At 36.4% G+C, this 26965-nt stretch overlaps 1 protein-coding gene across 10 annotated transcripts in view; it reads left to right on the top strand.

Moving 5' to 3' along the window:
* Positions 1 to 26965, top strand: part of SLC44A5 (solute carrier family 44 member 5) — a 371332-nt gene that overhangs the window by 284842 nt on the left and 59525 nt on the right. For all 10 annotated transcript variants that reach the window (XM_042952512.1, XM_042952509.1, XM_042952507.1 and 7 more), the window contains one exon: positions 4633 to 4717. In XM_042952512.1, the coding sequence (XP_042808446.1) occupies positions 4633 to 4717 (85 nt within the window). The remainder of the gene's footprint in view (positions 1 to 4632; positions 4718 to 26965) is intronic.

Raw genomic sequence — 26965 nt, 5'->3', positions numbered from 1 at the left:
TATACGCATATATATGTGTATCTACACGCGTATATATGTGTGTATATATGTGTATATATATCTCAAATTATAAGAGTGTGAATGAACATGCAAATCAATGGATCTCAGTCAAAGCAATGGATCTCAATCAAAGCAGTAGGACTGCCTAGGGAATCTTTTTTTTTTGATTGTCACAGTGTTTAAGGGGAGTACTCCTGGCATTTAGTGGATGGGATCTGGGAAAGGTAGATGTCTTGTAATATCTAGGATAGTCCTACACAACCAGGAAATGTCCCATTTCTTGCCGGGCTTTCCCATGTCCCTCTCATGGAGATGACAACTCATTTTTAAGTAACAAATGTTATTTTTGCATAGTTTCAGTAAATACCAAGGGAATTTGAAGAAATAGTGTACTTTTTTGTTAAAATAGACTATAATTTGTTCATTTAGGAGAAGTCCATCACTGACAGCACACTTGTATTATTTAAGTCTCCTACACGATACACCTGCATCTTCTCGTAGTTATAGCTGTTACATTCAATGAGCCTATTTATAGGTGCATGTACTGACTTAATTCACTGTCTTTTGATTTAGTCACTTGTGAGCATTTGCACGTTGATATGCACACTATTTAATTATAAGTTTTCTTTTTATTTCTCATTTACATTACATTAGGACATGTTATGGATATTTTATTTTATTTATTTTTGAGAGAGAGCATGAGCAGGGCAGGGACAGAGAGAGAGGGAAGGATCCAAAATGAGCTCTGCGCTGACAGCAGAGAGACCGATGCGGGGCTCGAACTTACAAATCGTGAGACCATGACCTGAACTGAAGTTGGGTGCTCAACCAACTGACCCACCCAGGTGCCCCATGTTATTGATATTTTAAAAGAAAGTCTATATATGGGTAAGTATTGTTACCTGTATTATTTCAAGATTGTAAAAGGAATGTGGCAAATTATTAGTTATAAAAAAAGATGCATTGGGCATAATGGGGTTAGAAAAGGACTGACAAAAATATGTGATGTTACGGCACTATTAATCACCTTATATAAAAAGCCCTTGACAACTGTGGAGAAATAATCTAGAACAGATCTGTCTGGGAAAAACAAAGTGTGAGTCATCTATAAATTTTCCAGTAGCCATATTTAAGAGACTAAAAAGAGACAAGTGAAATTAATTTTAATAATATATTTAAGAATGACTATTATCATTTCAGATATTCTCAATATAAAAATTATTGAAATTTTTATACTTTTTTTCTACATACTGTCTTTAAAATCTGGTGTGGATTTTACACTTATTATGTGTCTCAATTCAGGTAAGCCACATTTACATGCTCAGTGGACATGAGTGCCTAATGGCTACCATATTGTACAGCACATTCCTAAAATTGCCATGAATAGAGAAATTCCAAAAAAAGGAGTAAAATGTGAGAAATCTCTTAATTTATTAACAGACAAAATGCTGCTGTTGCACATCTCCTTGTTCTCCTCTTTTTTTTTCCCCTGTCAAGTTCTTCCAGTGCAGGTGTGGGAAGACAGGAACTGATGGAGAAGATAAAGAAAACTAGGGGTGCCTGGGTGGCTCAGTTGTTTGGCTCAGGTCATGATCTCCAGGTTTGTGAGACTGAGCCCTGCATCAGGCTCTGTGCTGACAGTGAGAAGCCTGCTTGAGATTCTCTCTCTCCCCCTCTCTCTGCCCTTCCCCTGTGCATGTGCATGCTCTCTCTTTCTCAAAATAAATTTTAAAAAATTAAAGAGAAAACTAGATATCCTTGACTGTGGGGACTTGGTTGAACTGGCTCTTGAAGCTTCTAGGTCACAGATTTGATGTTACAGCTCAAACACAGATGATCTGCAGCACAACTTCTGTGCCAGAGTCTGCCTGGAGAGGTGTAGCAGCAACTCAGTAAACACAGCCACCTGCTAGAATTCAAAACTACAGAATCAAGAAAGAATTCTTCCCTTGATAATTAGATCTCCCCCGCCCCCTTCTCCTTTGTTCCCAGGCATCCGATGCCTCTCAACCAGATACTCTCCCTCTTCTGCCAAGTACAAAGCTTTTTCTTTCCAAATGACAAAGGCTCCAAAATTACTGGTGTCATCTCCTTTCCTACCATATGTGTCCAACATACTGCTGATCCTCATGTTGTTGACATCCATATTGTTTCCCACTGTTAACAGGCTCATTCCTAACTTATCCTTTAATGGGTAGCATTATAGCTTTGATAGCTCAGTGGTTAAAGCTTGAGCCTTAGACAGCAACATACCTAAATTCAAACCCTTGCTTATGCCACTGAAAAACTGTGTGACCTTGAGAAGTAAATAAAATTCTGAGCTACAGTTATCTATAGAGTTAAGGTGAAAATGATATCAACCTCATAGAACTATTGTGGGACTCAAATGAGACAATGGATGTAATACTTTTAGCATAGTACCTGATACATTGTGAGCAATTAATACACCAAAGCTCTTATTCTATTGTTTCCTCAGTCTGTAATTTCTTCCCTGCTCCTGGCCACCTGTCTGAGTCCTAGTCATTTTTCAGTCTTTCCCAGGTCCCATCTCTTCTCTATGGCTCTTGCAAATTTTATCGTCTCCTTTTCATGCGTTTCTTAAGAAATCTGACATAAATTGACTTCTCATACAGCACACACAATGGCCATTTAGCAAATTCTTTGGTTAATTGATTTATGAAAAAGGGAAAGGAAATCATAGCAGATTCTGCTGATGTCCTACCCCACATTCCCTGGGTTCTTCAGAGTTTGCTTGCGGCTATGGTAGACTATGTCATCACGCCCACCAACAAGCATGTTCTATATGGTTCCTCAGAAGGTCCCCAGCAGGATGGAGTCACCATGGCTCCCAACAGTATCCCACTTGTTGATATTCCCTTTTTTGGCTTTCTTCCTTCCCTCACTCCCACTTAAGCTTCCTAGAATTATCTCCCAAATTAACCTAACTGTAGCAAAGTCCTTGTCTCAGGGTTTGGTTTTGGGGAAACCTAAATAAGACAGGAACTAACATTACCAAGTCCATACTTCATGCCAAGCAGTTGGGCTTTCTATTATATTATCTTCTCTCATATTACCAACATTCTTATGGGGTTTGGCATTATTATACCCATTTTTACAGTAACAAATTAGAAAGCCAAGACTAAAACAAGCAACTTACTCAGGGCCATAAATATATTAAGTAGCCAACCTAGCTAATCTAAATACTCCTTCAGGTGCCATTTCTGAATTAATATTTGTATGGTAAAGGGATAAAATATTTCAGGGAAAAATTTAAAAATACATTACAGAAGATAGGTAAAATTGAACCTCTTAGTTTTAGCCAAAATGTGACAAAAATAATATATAAAAACAATATAATTAAATAGTATCCAGAGACATTGTCCACTGAATGCTTAGATGACATTTAAATTCTTTATTTATAATCTACTTTCTTCTGGGAAATAAAGACAAGAAGATAAGGCAGCAGAGGACTGCCTGAATGTAGTCAGATTTTGTAAGACTATTAGAAGATGAAGCCTATTTGGCCTTCATGACATTGAAGAAAGAATGAGACACAGGAGACTTTTCTGGGTACTTAGATACTAAAAGGAAAGACGTGGATGAGAAAAATTGTGAAAAATTTCTCTTCCATATTATATGATCCTCATTCAGAATTGATTTTTTTTGTATCTTCTCAAGTCACACAGGCCATGTACATAAGGGTGACTGAATTATTACATGAACTGTCAAATCCGATAAATGTGGGTGAGGATGTAGCTGGGCACATGTTAAAGGAAGCAACGGACAAAGAGATCTGTTTTCTGTATGCAGAGGCAAGTAGTACTACATGACCAATGCATTTTCTAGAGTTTTTAGGGATTTTTCAAACTAAAAAAGTTTAGAAACCTTCAGTTAGATAACACATGTTACTTTCTGTCATTCTGTAGTCTAGCTGTCAAGTTTCTAATTCTTGGAAAATAAGCGTGATGAGTCTATATGAGGTAGAGCCCAGCATCTTCCGGGAAAACAGAATCAAGTTTTTGTTTTTGTGAAGTTTGAGAATACTTGGTATTTGTAGTAAGCTTTGAGATTAACAGACAAAATGTACAGCAAATCTTTATTATATATTGCACTAAAGTTGCTAATATTTGCCTTTAGAATGTCACATGAAGTCAGAAAGAACCAGTTAATGTGAATTAGACATTACAGTTTCATTCCTTTGAATTTTTTAATGGTTTTCACTTATGTATAACCCAAAAGGATGACATCATAATATTGGCTGTAAATTTATTAGCTCTCCTATGAAGTCATCCAGTTTTAAGCCTTAGAAAAAGTGTCTTTCAGCCAACCAAGCATTTGTAGTGTGCCCTCTAACTCACATTCTAATAAATGTCATTTTCTAAATGCATTACCTCAGGTTTTGGCTACAACCCAGATGAATCCTGAGAGATTAAGAGAAATGTGTTTTCTGACTGATTCATCCATATTTTATTTTACTTTTCATTAAGAAATTACTCTTTGAAGAAAATCAATAATCTCCTGTGACTGAGGGGAGAGGTTAATGTGTTGCAGTGATGCATTCTAATTTCTCAAATCAGACTGCCTTTAGTCGGCTATTCCTGATAGAGTTTTTGTCTTTTCTTGTTCCTGCAGCCTGGGTACATGGCGACCCCAGGAGAGTGGCCTACCCTACAGACAGCAAGGGCCACTTTTGTGGCCAGAAGGGCACCCCCAATGAGTGAGTATGGCCCCCTTTCCTTTGTCTGGTTTTATTGTCTAAGCTGGAACTTAGGAATTGTAACCAAACCAACGTGAGTTTGCTCCTTGGTGAGTCACAGATAGAAACTACACCAAGTGAGTTGTCACACAAAGGAAACTTGATTTGTACCAAATAAGGAAATCGCAGGAATAACTTCCAAAGTTGTGACTCCCTGGGCAAGAGTGAAAGTGTTCCTTTTATTTAGGGTCAGGATGAATATTTAATAGGGAAGCCTTGTCATTGTATGTAGAAGTGGGCATACGGTCACACATGTACCTTAAAGAAACATGCCTATATGTATATTATATGTTACATAAATGAGGCTTGTGCTCCATGCTGGGCAGAGATTTTAGTACTATAATTAGGTAAAGGTTATTGTTGGTCATTCCAGAAGTCACCCCGTGGTCCATTTGTGCAGGAGTGAGTTATGGGATTAGCTCAAACTGGTCTGGGTGGTCTGGACCAGCAGAGCTCTTCCTCAGAAAGTCATTATTGCTTGAGGGGTAGTTTTGTTTGCCATCACAGGATGCTATGCCCATAAGGTCCTTTGTCTGAGTTAAGAGATAAGTAGAGCTTAAGGGAAATGTGGGACAAGTGTTGGTGGATACAAACATGTGAGCAGTAAAGGCCAGGTTTTGGGGTCTAGCTAGTGACAAAATCACTTTTACATTAATCCTAGTAGGCTTAGTAAGAAGATTAAAATTCATAAAGGAAGTTTTCCCTCCCTTTTTTCCTAGAGACAATTTGTAAGGAATTGGGAAATTTCCTACTATATGATTTAGGACAAGTTGTCATTGTTATACAGCATTTTATTGGGATGCATGAAGATTCTGCTTAGTAAAAGTATAATTATGATGGATGAGTTGGACGAATGATTTTATCAGAAGCCGTGTTTTAAAATTTCTTAGGAAATGGGCTTTTGGAAGGCTGAGTTCTAAGTAGCCAAACAGTGCAGTTAGAATTGTTTTTGCCACAGTACCTACTGGCAAATCACTTTACTTCCCAAAGGGGTGCACACAGAAAGTCTTCAGCGAGTGGTAGGTTTTTCAAGGCTACTTGGCTACTAGAGACAGTGACTGACTAGCTGAAGCAAACAAGGGAGAATGTTTTATCAAATTCCTTTCTAATGTTAATCATAACAAAAGTTTCCAATTTCTGAAGGCAAGTTTTCTATTTTTTTACCTTAAAAACAAGACAAAACATAAATCTCACTTTTGAAACAATGTTACTCTTTCTCACTGGTCCATTTCGTGCAATACCTGGGTTTTTACTAGATCTCCTAGTTCTTCATAACCAATTCAGTTTCTATAAAAGTTGGTATTGAATGGATGAAAAACAGAAACAACAGCCCTTGCTACCACTAAAAACAAGAAAAAACAAGGCTCAAAACATTGTGTGTGTGTGTGTGTGTGTGTGTGTGTGTGTGTGTGAACATTTGTTGTGTTACCTATGTTGCCCACCCATAACTTGGGAGCTTATTATTCCAAAAGATATACAAATTAAATAATAGATTCAGGAAAGGGTTAATAAAATTCACAGAGTAGAATCATTACAGATAATAAAAAAAAAACCTAGACATTGGGTAGTGGGGCAGGGGGGAGGGTCAAATCCTTAATCATGTCAGATTGAGTTTATGGCAGACAAGCTGACCTGTACAAAAAGGTCCTCCTTGCCTATCAGAGAGTGGATTAAATCCTCAAGTAGGGTGGGCATTCTTATTTTAACCTCAGTAACTCAAAAAATCATAGACATTGCCAACAAAACTTTCATAATATGAAGGACAAAGAAAGCACCAGGTAGTAAAAAAAAAAAAAAAAAAAAAAAAAAAAAAAAATCCTACACATGTCTCTGGCTCTTAAAATAGGCTATTTTTAAAAAGGCCTCTGTAACAATAAGTGTTCTACACCCAAGCCAATGACCTACTTATTTCCAACAAAAATGGGAGATCACAAATTTCAGCACGTAAAGATTATTCAAAGACAAAACAAAGCAAAATAAAGATATGTTCGTTAATGTCTTATTTATAATAACAATGTGTTGGAAACCATACAGAGATCCAACAATATGTAGATGATAGTAAATTAGGACTTCTCTCATGTAATGGAGTCATTAAAATTTATGTTTATATTTTCAAGGAGTGATTCTATTGATTTTCCTTTATAGTTTCTGGATCTTGTGTCATGATTATAATTGCTTTCCTACTCTGGAAAAGAACATTCACCTATATTTCTGTAATATTTTTATGGCTTCCTTTTTTATATTTAAATTTCTAATCTACATGGAATTTCTTTTTTGTAGAGGGACTGAAGTAGTAATCAAATGTGTTTCCAGTTGCATATGCAGTTATCTCCAAATAGTTGTGAATAATATGCTCTTTTCCCCTCTGATTTCTGATACCATATTTATCACACAATAATTATATAATATATAATTTATATTTTTTCTGCATCTGTGCTATTCCAATGTATATTTTTAAGCTTCTCAATTGTTATAATTCTTATAATAAGTGTATATTAATTTGAAAACTTAACAAGAAAGTTCAAACGATAGGATTTTTAATAGTAAGCGAAAACATTTATGAAAATATTATATTTTAATCACTTAAAGCACTGTGGAAGTATCCTAGAAATAGGCAGGAAGAAATAAATATAAGTATAAATTTGGAATGTGATAAAGATGAGATTTCAAGTCAGTAGCAAAGAGATGAATTATTAAATCATACTGAATTAATTGAAATGCTATTTATGAATATAAAATGGATATTTATCTCCTACCTTACACCAAAATGAGCCCTGAAAATTTGAAGATTCTGTATATAAAATATACAATAAAGTAAAAGAAGAAAATTCAGGGGTATATTTATAGAATTATGGGGTAAAGAAGTCTTTATTTGAAAATATATTACCACTATATTACCACTTTTCTCACTGTATACAAAGTTAAAAGATAAACGGCAATCCAGAAAAAAATATTTTCAATGTATATATATCTGACAATAGGTCAATAGCTTTATTATATGAACTACTGCTACAGAATCAAGGAGGAAAACACAGTAATTCAATATAAAAGTTGGTAAAAGTCATAAACAGAAAACAAATAATGGTCAATAATAATAGAAAGCACTGTTCACCCATAGTTAAAGAAATGCAAATTAATACATTTTTTTTTGCTTATTAGCAAATTAAAATTTTTGCTTATTACCAAATTAAAAACCTTAAAATCTGACAGTGTTGATCAAAGTGAGGAGAAAAAAGCATATCCTTTTCTACTGTAGTAGTGAAATATAATATTTATCACATTTTATCAAACATATGGTGTCTAAATGTAATATCTCACCTGAGTGGATGAGGCCTCCAAATGTGGGATGACAATCACGTGGAAGCTGGTGGCACAGACAGTGAAAAGAATTCACCTGAGGCAACAAAGGAGAGAGACGTTTATTGAATACGGAGCAAGGGAGCTGTGGGCCGGACAGCAGAGGAGAGGCTGTCTGCAAGGAGGGCAGTGGGTAGGGACCGTTTTTAAAGGAAGAAGGTGAGGAGGTACAGTGACCTATGGAATATCCTGTTTTGGTAACTATGACTGGTTATAAGTAGCCCATTTATTGGTTAGGGCCTATGGACATTCTGAGGTAGGCTGCCTGATGGGCCTGTCTGTATCCAGCCAGGGGGTTTTGGTCACTTTGGGCCCTTCTGCCTCAATCATGTTCCAGTGCTCAAGCCTGTTGTCTAAAAGTGGCTTTGGAGTGCCTGGGTGGCTCAGTCGGCTCAGGTCATGATTCTGGAGCCTGCTTCAGATTCTGTGTCTCCCTCTCTCTCTGCCCCTCCCCTGCTCATGTGCTCGCTTGTGCTCTCTCTCTCTCAAAAATAAATAAATATTAAAAGTGGCCTCTATACAATATTTATAGAATTTGTATATTCTTTCTGATTCAGCAGTTTTCATCCTAGAAACTTATCTAGTGGAAATTTGCATAAAATTTTCTAATGTTATAGTGATATAGGTACTATGAAATAGTAGACATTTGGGGCGCCTGGGTGGCTCAGTTGGTTAAGCGTCTGACTTCGGCTCAGGTCATGATCTCCCAGTCTGTGGGTTCAAGCTCTGCGTCGGGCTCTGTGCTGACAGCTCGGAGCCCGGAGCCTGTTTCAGATTCTGTGTCTCCCTCTCTCTCTCTGACCCTCCCCCATTCAAGCTCTGTCTCTCTCTGTCTCAAAAATAAATAAATGTTAAAAAAATTAAAAAAAAAAATAGTAGACATTTAGGCTATTTCCATTTTATTACTATCAATAGGAGATTGATTAAATAAATTATGATATAGTCCTATAACGTATGTTTACCAGTCCTAAAAATCTTGAATATAAATGGGTAAACTATCATTTAATTAAAACACACACAAATAAATTACTATTGTAAAATGCATTAATTTAGGCATCCCAAACAATACAGTCCAGAAAATACTTGTTGGACTGTAACAGGGTATTTATACTTGTTAGTGTCATTATGTACACACAACACCACTAGATTCTCCATTCTCAAAGACATTCCTTACAACTAAGTGTAAATTCCATGTTAAGAGATGGTGTGGTAGTATTCAGGATGTAGAATTTGGCTACTGTGTGCTTTTTTTTATCCATGCCTAACCAAAAGGATGCTAGGGGAAGCACTGGGGGTTTTCTAAAATGTCGAAACAGATGAAAAAGAGAGACCTCAAAGGAAATGGATGTAACTCTCTCTGCCTGTTGAGTTTTAGGGAAGTTATTCTTGATATTTGAGTATGCTCCTTTTCTTGGGGATTTCCACTCAATTGATTTTGATGCCACCTTCTGGCTACTACAAAAACTTCAGCTTATAACAAGTGCTTAAAACAATTTTGAATATTGTCTGATGCAGCACAGTTACCAAATTAGATTAAAATACCCATCCCTTATTATAAGGTTTAGTTAAAGAAACAGTAATATTAAGAGGACAAAACCCTTCCATTTAAATTTTTCATCAATTTGGCATCTAAGTCAAGCAATAAAATTTGTCTTCAGTTTGCTGTAGAACCTCTCATAAAATGGCAAAGAGTTCTCACAAATTTGTTTGAATACACTACAAGTCCAGGTGTACTTACTACCTGATTTAATTTTTAAAATCTATATCAATACAATAAATACATGTGAAAGTAAACCAAACATTAATGAAGAGCTTATAAAAGCAATAAAAGCAATGGCCTTCTGTCCGCACTCCTTACCCACAATTTCATTCCACAGAGACCATCTCTTCTCTCTCTGGTTCTCTTAGTAAGTTAAGGCTGCTATAACAGAATGCCATAAACCGAGGGACTTATAAACAACAGAAATTAATTTCTCACAGTACTAGGGACTGGAAGTCCAAGATTTTGGTGCCAGCGTGGTCAGGTTCTTGGTGAGGACCCATTCCCCACCCTGAGGACAGCAGTCCTCACTCTGCATCCTCAAATGGAGGATGGGGCTCTCTGGGGTCTCTCATAAGAGCACTCTCATAAGAGCAATCCTGCTCACAAGGGCTCCAGTCACATCCCAAAAGTTTCATCTCCTAGTACTATCACATTGGGGGTTAGTATTTCAATAAATGAATTTGCAGGGGAACACATTCAGTCTATTACACTGGTCTTAGTTCTTCTGGTGTTTTTTTTTTTTTTTTTTTTTTGCATAACTTTAAATAATATACGTATTCTTTTGTTTTGTGCTTTATTAACGTTAGAAGTAGCCATTGACAGCCTGCTATGAAAAATATTTAATTCCTTTATATTATCTCTTTTCCTGATCCCGTCTTCCTCCCTTGTTTGCAGTTAGATTATTAACCTTTAGATTTTCACATAGTTACTTTTGTGACTTTAAATAGTATACTAATGCCTCTATTTCTTGTTCCATTAACTTTTTTCAGTGTTTTGACTTCTCTTTATAAAAAAGGAGGATATTATCCTACTACCCTTCTCTCCCTCCTTCTTTTCCATTTCACCTTCCACTTTCTATATTTACCCTTTATAAAATCAAATTTGTCATTAAGTTCAGTTCTGCAACTTTAACAGACCTTTCATGTTCTACTGGTAGAACTACTGGTAGGTTGATTCTAGAAGTTGGAAACAAGAGACTTTTATTTTATTTTATTTTGTTATAACTGTGTAAATGTTATTTTATTTTATTTTGTTATAACTGTGTAAATGTTATTCAATACCAGGCCATTACATTTTCACGTCTACTAGGTCACTGGTATTAAAGTCAAATCCTATGCTCTTTTAGTGGCTTGGTATCATCCCACATTTTTGTTTGCTTTAACATAGGGCATTGACATTCTTTATAATATTTTATTTGCCAGCAAGTTCTTTTCCTTTTAAAAAAAATTTTAATGGACCTGTAGTTGACTTCTAATGTTACATTAGTTTCAGGTGTGCAACATAGTGATTGGACAACTATACATTTCTGTATGCTTACCATGTTAAGGGTAGTTACCACCTGTCATCACAGAAAGTTATTACAATATTATTGGCTTTATTCCCTACGCTGTACTTCTCATCCCCGTGACCTATTTATTTTATAATTAGAAATGTGTACCTCTTAATCCCCATTCACCTATTTTGCCTATCCCCTTATCCCTTCCCCATTGGCAACCACCAGCCTATTTTCTATATTTACAAGTCTGTTTCTCTTTTGTTGTCGTCGTTATTTGTCCAATTGTTTTGTGGTATATATACACAATGGAATATTAGCCATAAAAAAAAAAAAAAGAATGAAACCTTGCTGTCTGTGACAACATGGATGGACCTAGAAGGTGTTGTACTTTTTTATTTGAATAGGTTTAATCAGGGCCACAAGGTTTTTTACCATCACAATCACACCATTTTTCAGAGGCCCCCTTTTCTTTGAAGGCCTACCTTGCAGAGCTTCTGTTTTCTCTCACTCGGGACCTGGCAAATTGTAGGCCTACTAAATAGCTTTAATTCTGGGACTTGTCTACCTCATAAGATCAGACCCTGATTTTAGAGTTGCCAGCTCTAGCAAACAAAAACATAGAATGACTGCTTACATTTTAATTTTAGATGAACAACAAACACCTTTTTTAATATGTGTCCCATATACTGTTTCCTATAGGCCAATTTCTTTCTTTCCTTTTGGACACCCTAGTTGTGATGGAGAAATTCTTAATGATCTTACTAAGAAAAGGAAGCACAGGAGGTATATTTGCTGAGTCTCTGGAAATATTTTTCTTTTCTCTCTCTATAGTTGATTGATGGTCTACTGATATATTTGTAGCTTTAAGGACAATTTTGTCAAATTTGAAGACATTGCTTCAATGCTTTTGGTGTTCAGTGTGTTCAATGCCAGTGTGGTTCACATACCTTGTGGTAACTGTCTTCCCTGGGAAAAATTTAAAATCATTTCTTTATTCTTAGAGTTTTGAAATCTCACAGTGTGATGTAGGTCTTTTTCTCTTTTTAAATTCTTTTTGTTCAGTCTTGGGTCCTTTAATTCTGAAGAACTAGGACTCATCAGCCTGGAAAATTTTTTCAATTATCTCTTTGTGTTTTCATTCTTTACATTTTATTGGCTGTGTTTTTGGAACTCTTGTTACTCAAATCTTGGACCTCCTGGCTTCATCTTTTAATTTTTTTTAAGTTTCACATTTTTATTTAAATTCCAGTTAGTAAACATACAGTGTAGTATTACTTTCAGATGTAGAATTTAATGATTCAGCACTTCTGTGAATTAATTCGCCAGTGCTAATTATAACCAGTGCCCTACTTAATACCCATTTAACCCATCCCCCAACACACCTCCCTTCCAGCAACCCTCAGTTTGTTCTCTGTATTTAAGAGTCCTGGGGTGCCTGAGTGGCTCAGCTGGTTAAGCGTCCTACCTCCGCTCAGGTCATGATCTCATGGTTCATAACTCTGAACCCCACATGGGGATATGTGCTGACAGCTCAGAGTCTGGAGCCTGCTTCCAATTCTGTGTCTCCCTTTCTCTCTGCCCCTCCACCGCTCTCTCTCGTGCACGCGCGCTTTCTCTCTGTCTCTGTCGCTCTCTCTCTCAAAATGAATAAACATTGGGCACCTGGGTGGCTCAATTGGTTAAGCCTCTGACTTTGGCTCAGGTCATGATCTTGGGGCTTCTGAGTTCGAGTCCTCTGTCAGGCTCTGTGCTGACAGCTCAGAGCCTGGAGCCTGCTTCAGATTCTGTGTCTCCCTCTCTCTGCCCCTCCCCACCCACACTCTGTCTCTCTTTCTCTCTCAAAAATAAATAAAACATTAAAAATGAATAAACATTAAAAAATGTTTTTTAAAGTCTCTTAGTTTATCTTTCTCTTTTTCCCCCTTATGTTCCTTTGTTTTGTTTCTTAAATAACATATACGAATGAAATCATAAGGTATTTTTCTTTCGCTAATTTACTTCACTCTAGCATAATACTCATAATACTGGAGCATAAAGCTCCAGTCACGTTGTTGCAAATGGCAAGATTTCATTCTTTTTGATGGCTGAGTAATGCTATATATATGTATATACCACATCTTCCTTATCCATTCATCAGTCAGTGGACATGTGGGCTCTTTCCATAATTTGGCTGTTGATAATGCTGCTATAAACGTCAGGGTGTATGTATCCCTTCAAATCAGTATTTTTGCATCCTTAGGGTAAATACCTAGTAGTGCAATTGCTGTACATAGGGTAGATCTATTTTGAACTTTTTGAGGAATCTGCCTGCTATTTTCCAGAAGGGCTATATCAGTTTGCATTCCCACTAACAGTGTAAAAGGGTTCCCCTTTCTCCACATCCTCACCAACATCTACTGTTTCCTAAGTTGTTAATTTTAGCCATTCTGATAGGCGTGAGGAGATAGCTCACTGTAGTTTTGATTTGTATTTCTCTGATGATGAGTGATGCACATCTTTTCATGTGTCTGTTAGCCATCTGGATGTCTTCTTTGGAAAAATGTCTATTTATGTCTTCCCATTTTTAAGTGGATTAATCGTTTGGGGAGGGTGTTGGGTTTGATAAGTTCCTTATAGATTTTGGATACCAATCCTTTATCAGGTATGTCCTTTGCAAATATCTTCTCCCATTCCAAAGGTTGCCTTTTAGTTTTGAATATTGTTTCCTTTGTGTGCAGAAGCTTTTTATATGGATGAAGTCCCAATAGTTTATGTTTGATCTTGTTTCCCTTGTTTCTGGAGACATATCTAGTAAGAAGTTGTTACGGCCACTATCAAAGAAGTTACTGCCTGTGTTCTCCTCTAGGATTTTGATGATTTCCTGTCTCACATTTAGGTCTTTCATCCATTTTGAATTTAGTTTTGTGTATGGTGTAAGTAAGTGGTCCAGTTTCATTTTTCTGTGTGTTACTGTCTAGTTTTCCCAACACCTTTTTTAGACGAGACTGTCTTTTTTCCAATGGATATTCTTTCCTGCTTTGACAGAGTTGACCATATAGTTATAGGTCCATTTCTGGGTTTTATATTCTGTTCCATTGATCTATATGTCTGTTTTTGTGTCAGTATCATACTGTCTTAATCACTACAGCTTTGTAATGTACAAAGTCTGGAATAGTGATGTCTCCAGCTTTGCTTTGCTTTTTCAGGATTGTTTTGGCTATTTGGAGTATTTTGCAGTTTCATGCAAATTTTGGATTTTTCGTTATAACTCTGTGAAAAATGCTGGTGGTATTTTGATAGGGATTGCATTAAATGTGTGGATAGCTTTGAGTAGAATAGACATTTTAACAATGTTTGTTCTTGCAATCCATGAGCATGGAATGTTTTTCCATTTCTTTGTGTCCTCTTCAATTTCTTTCATAAGTGTTTTATAAGTTTTTAGAGTACAGATCTTTTACCTTTGTGGTTAGGTTTATTCCTAGGTATCTTAGGGTTTTTGGTGCAATTGTAAATGGAATTGATTCCTTGATTTTTCTTTTTGCTTCTTCAGTATTGGTGTGTAGAAATGCAACAAATATCTGTACACTAGTTTTGTGTCCTGAGACATTACTGAATTTGTGTGTCAGTTCTAGCAATTTTTTGATGGAGTCTTTTGGGTTTTCTACATAAAGTGTAATGTCATGCAAATAGTGATAGTTGGACATCTTCCTTGCAAATTTGGATGCCTTTTATTTCTCCTTGTTGTTTGATTGCTGAGGCTAGTACTTCCAGTACTATGTTAGATAACAGTGGTGAGAGTGGACATCCCTCTCTTGTTTCTGATTATAGAGGAAAAGCTCTCAGTTTTTCCCCATTGAGGATAATAATAGCTGTGGGTCTTTCATATATGGCCTTTATGAGGTATGTTCCTTCTATCCCTACTTTGTTGAATGTTTATCATGAATGAATGAATGGATGCTGTACTTTGTCAGATGCTTTTTCTGCATCTATTATGAGAATCATATGGCTCTTTTATAATGTAGTATCATGTTGATTGATTTGTGAATATTAAACCACTCCTGCAACCTGGGAATAAATAGCAACTTGATCAGTGAATTCTTTTAATGTACTGTTGGGTTCAATTTGCTAGTATTTTGTTGACAATTTTTGCATCCGTGTTCATCAAGGATATTGGCTTGTAGTTCTCCTTTTTAGTGGAGTCTTTGTCTAGTTTTGGAATCAAGGTAATTCTGGCCTCATGGAATGAGTTTGGAAGCTTTCATTCCATTTCTATTTTTTTAAATAGTTTAAGAAGAGTAGGTATTAACTCGTCTTTAAATATTTGGTAGAATTCCCCTAGGAAGCCATCTGGCCTACACTTTTGCTTACTGGGAGATTTTTGATTACTGATTCAATTTCTTTGATGGTATTGGTCTGTTCAAGTTTTCTCTTTCTTCCTGTTTTCAGTTTTGGTAGTTTATATGTTTCTAGGAATTTGCCCATTTCTTCCAGATTGCCCAATTTGTTGGCTTACAATTTTTAATAATATTCTATTGTAGTTTGTATTTCTGTGGTGTTGGTTATGATCTCTTCTCTCTCACATTTGGGTCCTTTCTCTTTTCTTTTTTGATAAGTCTGGCTAGGGGCTTATCAGTTTTGTTAATTCTTTCAAAGAATGAGCTCCTGTTTTCATTGATCTGTTCTAGTGTTTCTTTTTTCTTTCTATATCATTTATTTCTGCTCTACTCTCTATTATTTCCTCTCTTCTTATGGCTTTAGGCTTCATTTGCTCTTCTTTTTCAACTGCTTTATGCATAAAATTAGGTTGTGTATTTGAGTTATTTCTTGCTTCTTGAGGCAGGCCTATATTGCTACATACTTCCCTCTTATGACTGTTTTTGCTGTTTCACAAAGACTTTGGACTGTTGTGTTTTTTATTATTTGTTTCCATGTATTTTTTTAAATTTCTTCTTTAACTTCATAGTTGATCCATTCATTCTTTAGGAGGATGTTCTTTAACCTTCATGTGAGTGTGATCTTTCCAAATTTTTCTTGTGATTGACTTCAAGTTTCATAGTATTGTGGTCTGAAAATATGCATGGTATGATCTCAATCTATTCGTGCTTGTTGAGGACTAATTTGTGACCAATGTGTGATATAATCTGGAGAATGTTCTGTGTGCACTCGAAAAGAATGTATGTTGTGCTGCTTTGTACTTGTCAAGGATGGATTTGTGACCTAGTATGTGATCTATTCCAGAGAATATCTCATGTGAATTTAAAAGAATATGTATTCTGCTGCTTAGGATAAAATGTTCTGAATATATCTGTTAAGTCCATCTGCTCTAGTGTGTCATTCAAGGCCATTGTTTCCTTGTTAATTTTCTGCTTAGATGATCTGTCCATTGAGGTAGTGTGGTGTTAAAGTCCCCTACTATTATTGTATTATTATCAATGAGTTCCTTGATGTTTGTTACTGTTTTATATATTTGGGTGCTTTCAAGTTGGGGGCATAAATATTTACAACTGTTAGATCTTCCTATTGGATAGACCCCTTTATTATGGTGTGGTGCCCTTCTTCATCTCATTATAGTCTTTGGCTTAAAATCTAGTTGTCGGATAGAAGTATGGCTACTCTGGTTTTCTTTTGGTGTCCATTAGCATAATGGTTGGTTCTCCATCTCCTCACTTTCAATATGTAAATGTCTTTAGGTCTAAAATGAGTCTCTAGTAGGTAGCATATAGATGGGTCTTATTTCTTTTATTCATTCTGACACCCTATGTCTTTTGATTAGAGCATTTAGTCTATTTACATTCAGAGTGATTATTGATAGATATAAATTTAAAAAAAAATTTTTTTGAGAGAGAGAGAGAGAGAGAGAGAGCAAGCAATCAGGGGAGGGGCAGAGAGAGAAGGAGAACGAGAATCCCAAGCAGGCTCCATACTGTCAGTGCAGAGCACGATGCAGGGGTTGATCTCTCTGTCAGATCATGACCTGAGCTGAAATTAAGAGTCAGATGCTCAACTGACTGAGCCACCCAAGTGCCCCTGATAGACATGAATTTAGTGCCATTGTATTACCTGTGAAGTCATTGTTTCTAGTGATATTCTGTGTTCTTTTCTAGTCTTTGTTGCTTTTGTGACCACCAAACTGCTGGTTTAGTTAACTAAACTCCTTTAGTTTTTGTTTGTCTGGAAAACTCTTTACCTCTCCTTCTATCCTGAATGACAGCCTTGCTGGCTAGAGTATTCTTGGCTGCATATTTTTCTCAGTCAGTAAGTTCAATATATCATGCCACTCCCTATTGGCCTGCCAACTTTCTATGGAATGATCTGCTAACCTTATTTGTCTTCCCTTGTAACTTAAGGGCATCTTTTGTCTTGTTGCCTTTAAGATTTTTTTCTTTATCACTATATTTTGCAAATTTAACTGCAATATGTCTAGGTGTTGGCCTGATTTTGTTGATTTTTATGGGAGTTCTCTGTTCCTCCTGGATTTGGAAGTCTGTTTCCTTCTCTAGATTAGAGAAGGTATAATTTCCTCAAGTAAGCCTTCTGCCCCCTTTCCCTCTCTTCTTCTGAGACTCCTATGATATGAATGTTGTTAGGCTTTATGGAGTTAGTGAGTTCCCGGAGTCTACATTTGTGATCCAGTATTGTTCTTTCTTTTTTTCAGTTTCATTATTTTCCATAATTGTTTTCTATATCACTTATTCACTTCTCTGCTTCTTTCATCTTTGTGATCATTATATCCAGTTGGTTTCAAATCTCAGTTATTGCATTTTTCATTTTAGCCTGACTAGTTTTTAGGTCTTTATCTCTGTGATAAGGGATTCCTAGGCATATTCTATGCTTTTTCCACGCCCAGCTAGTATACTTATGATTGTTGCTTTAAATTCTGGACTGGGCATGGGGCGCCTGGGTGGCGCGGTCAGTTAAGCGTCCGACTTCAGCCAGGTCACGATCTCGCGGTCCATGAGTTCGAGCCCCGCGTCAGGCTCTGGGCTGATGGCTCTGAGTCTCCCTCAGAGGAGACGATTCTGTGTCTCCCTCTCTGTCTGCCCCTCCCCCGTTCATGCTCTGTCTCTCTCTGTCCCAAAAATAAATTTAAAAAATGTTGAAAAAAAAAATTAAAAAAAAAAAATTCTGGACTGGGCATATTATTTATTTTGTTTCAATTGGATTCCTGACAGTGACCTTTTCTTGTTCATTCTTTTGGGATGAATTCCTCTATCTTGGCATTTTGTCTAGATCTCTGTCTTCTTCTGTATGTTAGGAAACCCTGTTAGGTTTCCTGCTCCTGAGAGCAATGGGTTTATGAAGAAGAAGTCATATACTGCCCAAGGCCTGATGCTTCCAGAAGTGTCTCTGGTGTATGCTGTGTGCACTGTACTGTGTTGACTGCTCTTTACCTCAGGTCGATCTTCTGCAGTTTCTCTTTCCCTGCAGTGGGGAGTGTTTGAACCTTGGCCAAAGTGTGATGAGTTTTAACCAGGCGTGCTGTGGTCTGCTTGTTAAGACCTGATCTGTTTCCACCAGGGCTGAAGCTTTGCAGAACTCTGTGGTCAGTAGACATGGTGTGTGTGGGTGTTTGTGCTGATATTCTGGGATATTTTGCTGCTTCTCAGGCACACTTGTCCAAGAAAAGCAGCATACTTGTCCAAGAAGAGCAGCACCTGCTGCACCGTGGGGGCCAGGGCTTGGTGTAAGCAGGTTAGGCAGTCAGTGTTGGCCCTGTACTACTTACTGAAGTTAGTTTATGCTGAGAAATGATGCCTGGAGAGGCAATACAACCTCTCCCAGTTGCACTCCAAGAAGGAGGAACTGTCTATCCCAGTGCATCCCAGGGGATCCTTAGGTCTCACCATCTGCTCCCAGGCTATCTTCCCCCCTCCTTCACAGGAGCACAGCCCCACCCATTGGGCTCCACACCAGCCACAGTGCTGACCTCTAAAACTCCAGTCTTTGAGCCTTGCTACTTGTAAAACTCACAAAAATCACCCCTTTTGACTTTGCCAGTAATTGCTCTGGGGAAGTGTTTTCCTTATGTGGTCCCCTATGCATTTCTCTCCCTTTCTCTTTTTCTCTTTTTGGCCTTTCTCTGTGACCAGGACTCTCTCCCCTCCACAGCACCCACAGTCCATTTCTTCCCCAAATCATGTCTCCACACCTCCTACTTTCCACAATGTGACCTCTTCTCTCCCTCTATTTGTGTGGTTTACTCTGTCAGTCCTCAGATCTAATTCTTGGTTATTCATAATGATTTGATATTTATCTAGCTGTGATCAAGGGATGGGGCAAGCCCAGTGTCCTCCTACTACCCTGCCATCTTAGTTCCTCTCCCTCCTGGATTTCTCTTAATGCCTTTTATTTTCTCCTTACATTTTTCATCTAATTTTATTCTGTATTCTAGGAGAGTTTCTCAAATGTTTTTTAGTTCTTTTGTTATTTTTTAAAATTTGGTAATCATATTTAAAAATTTTTTTTCTCTTCAAGTAATTTAGTTTACTATGGCTATTGTAATGACTTTTGAAATATTTGCTTGTCAGAAAACATCATTGGTTTGTTCTGATAATATTTAGCATTTATTGTCTTGAAGCAAATATATACCTTGTGATTTGTCAATTTAAACATTAAAGTAGCATTGATAATAGGAAAGTTATTTTAAAATTTCTAAAAACAAAAAAATGCATATTTATGATAAAAACAGTTTTTTAATGTATACAGTTTTGCTAGTGAATGGAACTATGGAGCTCTGCATTCTGTCATGCTAGAAGTCTGTCAGTCCATTCCTCATTACATTTTATTTTTAAATTTTATTTTAATGTCAGTATACTTAATATACAATGTTTTAGTATACAGTGTAGTGATTCAACAATTCTATTCATTATTAAGTGTTCACGATGATAAGTGTGATTTTTAATCCCCTTTACCTATTTTACCCTTCCCCACCCCACCCCCTTACCTACCCTCTGGTTACCATCAGTTTATTCTGTATAATTAAGAGTCTGTTTTCGCATTTTCCCTTTTTCCTTTGTTCAATTGTTTTGTTTTTTAAATTGCACATATGAGTGAAATATTATATAATATCTGTCTTTCTTTGACTCATATCACTTAGCATTATACCATCTAGATCCATTAATGTCATTGCAACTGGCAAGATTTCATTCTTTTTTATTCTTTCATTCTTTTTTATGGCTGAGTAATATTCCATTATGTTTGTGTGTGTGTGTGTGTGTGTACATGGTATGTATGATCCCACTGGGCTGTTTCCAGATCTTGGCTATTATAAATAATGCTTCAGTTAACACAGGGGTATATATATATTTTTAAATTGTGTTTTTCTATTATTTGGGTAAACACCCATTAGTGGAATTACTGGATCATATGGTAATCATATGGTATTTTGAATTTTTTGAGGAAACTCCATACTGTTTTCCTCAGTGGCTGTACTAGTACACATTCCCACCAACAGTGCATAAGGGTTCCCTTTTCTGCAAATCCTGCTCAACACCGTTTTTTTTCTTATGTTTTTGATTTTAGTCATTCTGACAGGTGTGAGGTGATATCTCGTTGTAGTTTTGATTTGCATTTTCCTGATGATAAGCAGTGTTGGGCATCCTTTTATGTGTCTGTTGACCATCTGTATGTCTTCAGAGATATGTCTGTTCATGCCTTCTGCCCTTTAAAAAAATTTTTTTTAACGTTTATTCATTTTTGAGAGACTGAGAGAGAGTGTGAATGGTGGGGGGGGGGGCAGTAGCGGAGGGGCAGAGAGAGGGAGGCACAGAATCCCAAGCAGGCTCCAGGCTCTGAGCTGTCAGCACAGAGCCCAACATGGGGCTCGAACTCACAAACCATGAGATCATAATCTGAGCTGAAGTTGGACTCTCAACTGACTGAACCACTCAGGTGCCCCTCTTCTGACTATATTTTAATTGGATTATTTGTCTTCTGAGTATTGAGTTGTATAAGATCATTATATATTTTGTATGCTAATCTTTTATTAGATATGTCATTTGTAAATATCTTCTCCCATTCAGTAGGATGTCTTAGTTTTGTTGATTGTTTCCTTTGGTGTGCATAAGGTTTTTATTTGGATGTAGTCCTCGTAGTTTATTTTTGCTTTTGTTTCCCTTGCCTCAGAAGACAGATCCAGAAAAATGTTGCTACAGCCAACATCAGAGAAATTACTGCATTTGTTCACTTCTAGGATTTTTATGATTTTGGGTCTTACATTTAGATTCTTAATCCATTTTGAGTTTATTTTTGCGTATGGAGTAAACCAGTGGTCTGGTTTTGTTGTAGTGCATTTAGCTGTCCTGTTTTCCCAACACCATTTGTTAAAGAGATTTTTTTCCCATTGTACATTCTTGCCTCCATTTTCAAAGATTATTTGACCATATAATCATGGGTTTATTTCTGGGGTCTCTATTCTGTTCCATTGATCTATGTGTCTATTTTTGTGCCAGTCCCATATTGTTTTGATTACTATAGTTTAAAAAAAAATGTTTATGTGTTTTGAGAGAGACAAAGAGCATGTGCAGGGGAGGGGAAGATAGAGAGGGAAAGAGGGAATCCCAAGCAGGCTTTGCACTGTCAGCACAGAGGCTGACACAGGACTCGATCTCACAAACTGAGGTCATGACGTAAGCCAAAATTAAGAGTTGTATACTCAACCAACTGAGCCACCCAGGTGCCCCTGATTATTATAGCTTTGTAGTATATCTTGAAATCTGGGATACCTCCATTTTTGTTCTTTTTAAAGATCACTTTGGCTATTTGGGGGTGTTTCGTGTTTCCATATGATTTTAGGAACGTTTGTTCCAGTTCTGTGAAAAATGCTGTTGATCATTTGATCAGGAATGCATTAAATGTGTAGATCGCTTTGGGTAGTTTGGACATTTTAACAATATTCATTCTCCCAATCCATGAGCATGGAATATCTTTCCATTTATTTGTGTCATCTTCAATTTCTTTCATCAGTGTTTTATAATTTTCAGAGTACAGGTCTTTCACCTACTTGATTATGTTTATTCCTAGGTAGTATTTTTGGCACAATGGTAAATAAGATTGTTTCCTTAATTTCTATTTCTGCCATTTCATCATTCATGTATAGAAATGCAACAAAATCTATATATTGATTTTGTATCCTGCAACTTTACTGAATTCATTAGTTCAGTGAATGAATTCATTTATTCATTTCTGGTATTTTTTTTGGTGGAGTCCTTAGGGTTTTCTATATATTGTATCATATCATCTGCAAATAGTGAAACTTTTACTTCTTCCTTATCAATTTGGAGGGCTTACATTTCTTTTTTCTTATCTGATTGCTGTGTTAAGACTTCTAGTAGTATGTTGAATAAAAGTGGTGAGAGTGGACATTCTTGTTTTGTTCCTGATTCTTAGGGGAAAAGCTCAGTTTTTCAGCATTAAACATAATTATTAGCTGTGGGATTTTCATTTAGGGTCTTTATTATGTTGAGGTATGTTCACTCTAAACCTACTTTTTGAGGGTTTTTATCATGAGTGGTTGTTGTACTTTGTCTAATGCTTTTTCTGCATCTATTGAAATGATCATATGGTTTTTATCCTTTGTCTTGTTTGTGTGATGTGTAATGTTGATTAATTTGCAAATATTGGACCACCTTTGTATCCCAGGAAAAAAAAAACCCACTTCGTCGTGGTGAATGATTTTTTTAATGTATTGTTGGATTCCATTTGCTAGTATTTTGTGGAGGATTTTTGTATCTGTCTTCATCAGAGATATTGACCCATAGTTCTCTTTTTTTAACGTTTATTTTTGAGAGAGAGAGAGAGAGAAAGTGAGGGCCAGAGAGAGAGAGAGAGAGAGAGAGAGAGAGAAAGGATCCCAAGCAGGCTGTGCATTGTAAGTAGAAAGTCCAACATGGGACTCAAACTCATGAACTGTGAGATCATGACCTGAGCCAAAGTCAAAAGTTGGATGCTTAATTGTCTGAGCCACCCAAGCTTCCCCATAGTTCTCTTTTTTTATAGTGTCCTTGCTGGTTTTAGTTTCAGGGTAATGCTAGCCTCATAGACTAAATTTGGAAGATTTTCTTCCTTTTCTATTTTTTTTTTTTTTTTAATAGTTTGAGAAGAACAAGTGTTAACCATTCTTTACATGTTTGGTAGAATTCACCTGTGAAGCTATCTGGTCCTGGACTTTTGCTTTTTTGGAGTTTTTTGATTACTTATTCAAGTTCATTGCTGATAATTAGTCTATTGATATTTTCTATTTGTTCTGGATTCAGTTTTAGGAAATTATAGGTTTCTAGGAATTTATCCAATTCTTTGAGGTTGTCCAATTTGTTGATATATGTTTTTTCATAATATTCTCTTGTAATGCTTTATACTTCTGTGGTATCAGTTATTTCTCCTCTTTCATTTCTGATTTTCTTTGATTCCTCTTTCACACATGTGCTCTCACTCTTGCTCTCTCTGAGTCTGGCTAAAATTTATAAATTTTGTTGATCTTTTCAAAGAGCCAGCTTCTGGTTTCATTGATCTGTTCAATTTTTTTTAACTTTCTATTTCATTTATTTATGCTCTAATCTTTTTTCTTTTTATTTTCCTTCTACTGTTTTTTTTTTTTTTCTAGCTCCTTTAGGTATAAGGTTTGGTTGCTTATTTAAGATTTTTCTTGCTTTTTGATGTCGTCCTGTATTGCTATAAACTTCCCTCCTAGAACAGCTTTTGCTGGATCCCAAAGATTTTGAACCATTGTGTTTTCACTTTCATTTATCTCCTCTTTGATTTCTTGGTTGACCCATTCATTGTTTAGTAGTATGTTATTTAGCCTCCATGAATTTGTGTTCTTTTCAGATTTTTTTTTGTGGTTGATTTCTAGTTCATAGCATTGTGGTCAGAAAAGATGCATGGTATGACTTCCTTCTTTTTGAATTTGTTGAGGCTTGTTTTGTGGATTAATATGTGATCTATTCTGGAGAACGTTCCATGAGCACTTCAAAAGAATGTGTATTCTGCTATTTTAGGATAGAATGTTCTGATACATCTTTTAGATTCATCTAGTCCATTTGTCATTCAAAGCCACTGTCTCCTTGTTGATTTTGTTTGGATAATCTATCCATTGATGTAAGTGAGGTGTTAAAGTCTCCTACCATTATTGTGTTACTATTGATCGTTTCCTTTATATTTGTTATTAGCTGTTTTATGTATTTGGGTGCTTTTGTGTTGGTGCATAAATATTTATAATTGTAATATCTTCTTAGATGTTTCCCTTTATCATTATCTACTGACCTTCTTTGACTCTTTTTACAGTCTTTGTTAGAAAGTTTATTTTGTCCGATATAAGTATTGCTACCCTGGTTTTCTTTTTACTTCCATTTTCCTGATAATTGCTTTTTTATCCTTCATTTTCAATCTGCATCTGTCGTTAGGTCTGAAATGAGTGTCCTATAGGCAGCATATGGATGGGTCTTGTTTTTTTATCCATTCTATCACACAGTGTCTTTTGATTCGAGTGTTTAGTCCATTTATACTCAAAGTAATTATTGATAGGTATGTATTGCCATTTTCCTGTTATTTTATGGGATAGGAGGGTTTGTAGCTCTTCTTTGTTACTTATCTTGCTCTCCTCTCTCACAGTTTGTTAGCTTTCTTTAGATGATTGGCTTGGATTCCTTTCTCCTTATTTTTGCATATTTGTTGCTAGTTTTTGATTTCTGGTTACCATTAGGTTTGTGTATAACATCTTTTTTTAAAGTTTATTCATTTTAAGGGAAAGAGAGAGTGTGTGCAAGCAGGGGAGTGGTGGGGTAGGGTAGAGAGAGAAAATGCCAAACAGGCTCCATTGATAGTGCAGAGCCTGATGCAGGACTTGAAATCCTGAACCAAGAGATTGTGATCTGAGCCAAAATCAAGAGTCCAACATCTAACCAACTGAGCCACCCAGGTGCCTCTGCATATAACGTCTTATCCTTCTAACAGTCTGTACTAAGTTGATGGTCACTGAAATGTATACCCATTCTTTCCTCCTCTCCTCCCCATGTTTTAGGTGTATGATGTGATACTTTAAATCCTTTCATTTTGTGAATCCCTTGACTGATTTTTATAGATGTACTTAATTTTACTGCTTTTGTGCTTCCTACATTTTTTATTCCTGCTTATGGTCTTTTCTTTCCACTCAAAGAGTCCCCTTTAACATTTCTTGTAGGGCTGGTTTAAATGAAAGACTGAGTTCCATTAACTTTTGTTTATCTGGGAAACTCTTTATCTCTCCTTGTATTCTGAATGATAGCCTTGTTGGATGGAGGTTTTTTTCTTTTAGTACTTTGAATATATCATGCCACACCCTTCTGTCTTGCAAAGTTTCTGCTGAAAAAATAAGCTGATAGCTTTCTTGTGTCCCTTGTATGCAACTGTTTTATTTTCTTTTGCTACTTTTAAAATTCTCTCTTTTTCACTAGTTTTTTTTTTTTTTTTTTTTTTACCAACTTAATTGCTGTGTGCCTTGATGTGGACCTTCCTGGATTGATTTTGTTGAGAGCTTTCTGTGCCTCTAAGATCTGGATTTCTAGTTCCTTCCCAGATTTGGGAAGTTTTCAGCTACTATTTCCTCAAATTTTCTCCCCCCTTTGTTCTCTCTTCTCTTTCTGGGATCTGCATAATTCAAATGTTAGTACACTTGATGGTGTCATTGAGGTCCTTCAGTCTATTTTCATTTTGTATTATTATTATTTTTTAAAATTTTATTATTTTTTTGTTTCTCCTGTTCAGCTTGATTGCTTTCCATTACTCTGTCCTTGGGATCACTAATCTGTTTCTCTGCTTCCTCTAGTCTACTATTCATTACATTTAGTGTATTTTTAATTTTAGTTATTGTTTCTTCATCTCTGATTGGTTCTTTTTAATGTTTTCTATCCCTTTGTTGAGGGTCTCACTGAAGTCCTCCATTCCTTTCTCAAATCCATTGAGTATTTTTGTGACTATTACTTTAAATTCTCTATCAGGCATATCTATTACTTACCTCCATTACACTTAGCTCTCTTGCTGTGATTTTGTCCTGTTCTTTTATTTAAGACAAACTCCTCTGTCTCCTCATTTTGTGTAACACTCTATGTCTGTTTCTGTGTGTTAGGAATCTCTGCTATGTTTTCTTCTCTTGAAAGTAATGGCTGTATGAAGAAGACGTCCTATAGTGGCCTGTACTGCAATGTCGCCTGTTCACCAGAATCTGGCACCTTAGGAATGTCTCTTATGTATGTTGTGTGTGCCCTACTCTTGTGGCTGTGCTGCATTTGCCTTTAATTGAGTCATCCACAGTGGCTCTTTCCTTTTTTGGGGCAGTGTTTGGTCCCTATATTAATGGGCCAGTTTGTGGCCTACTTGCACTTGAGTTGAGTCAGACCAAGTATTTGCTAAAGATATCCATGGAATAAGGTATCCATGGGATAAGCTGAGCTTGGGGTCCTCCTCCTCTTCCATCTTCCTCATATTTTTAATCTTTAAAAACCATCTTATTCTCTAATTATTCCTTTGTAATGACATAGTGTTTTTATTTAATGGACAATCTGCTTGAATTATTTTGAAAATACTGGATTTTTTTTTAATGTCCATCCTATGCCCTAAATTATTTGATTTCATGCAGCATCAGTTTTGTTTACTTTAGTCTTTTTCTTTCATATTCTGATTTCTCCTTACTTTTCTGATTCTACTTGATCATCCAATATTACTAAAGAAAGACCTAAGTTGCTTGTGTGAATTCATTCCATGGCTACATTAGTAGGTCAGTTTTCCTGGGAGACCTCTGTCCTATTTAGGGTGAGGGGGCCATGTTTGCTTTCTGATTTCACTACAGCATAAAATGATGGGA

Source organism: Panthera leo, chromosome C1 (assembly GCF_018350215.1).
Source record: "Panthera leo isolate Ple1 chromosome C1, P.leo_Ple1_pat1.1, whole genome shotgun sequence".
NCBI classification, from domain to species: Eukaryota; Metazoa; Chordata; class Mammalia; order Carnivora; family Felidae; genus Panthera; species Panthera leo.
This window is presented reverse-complemented; position numbering and strand designations above follow the sequence as displayed.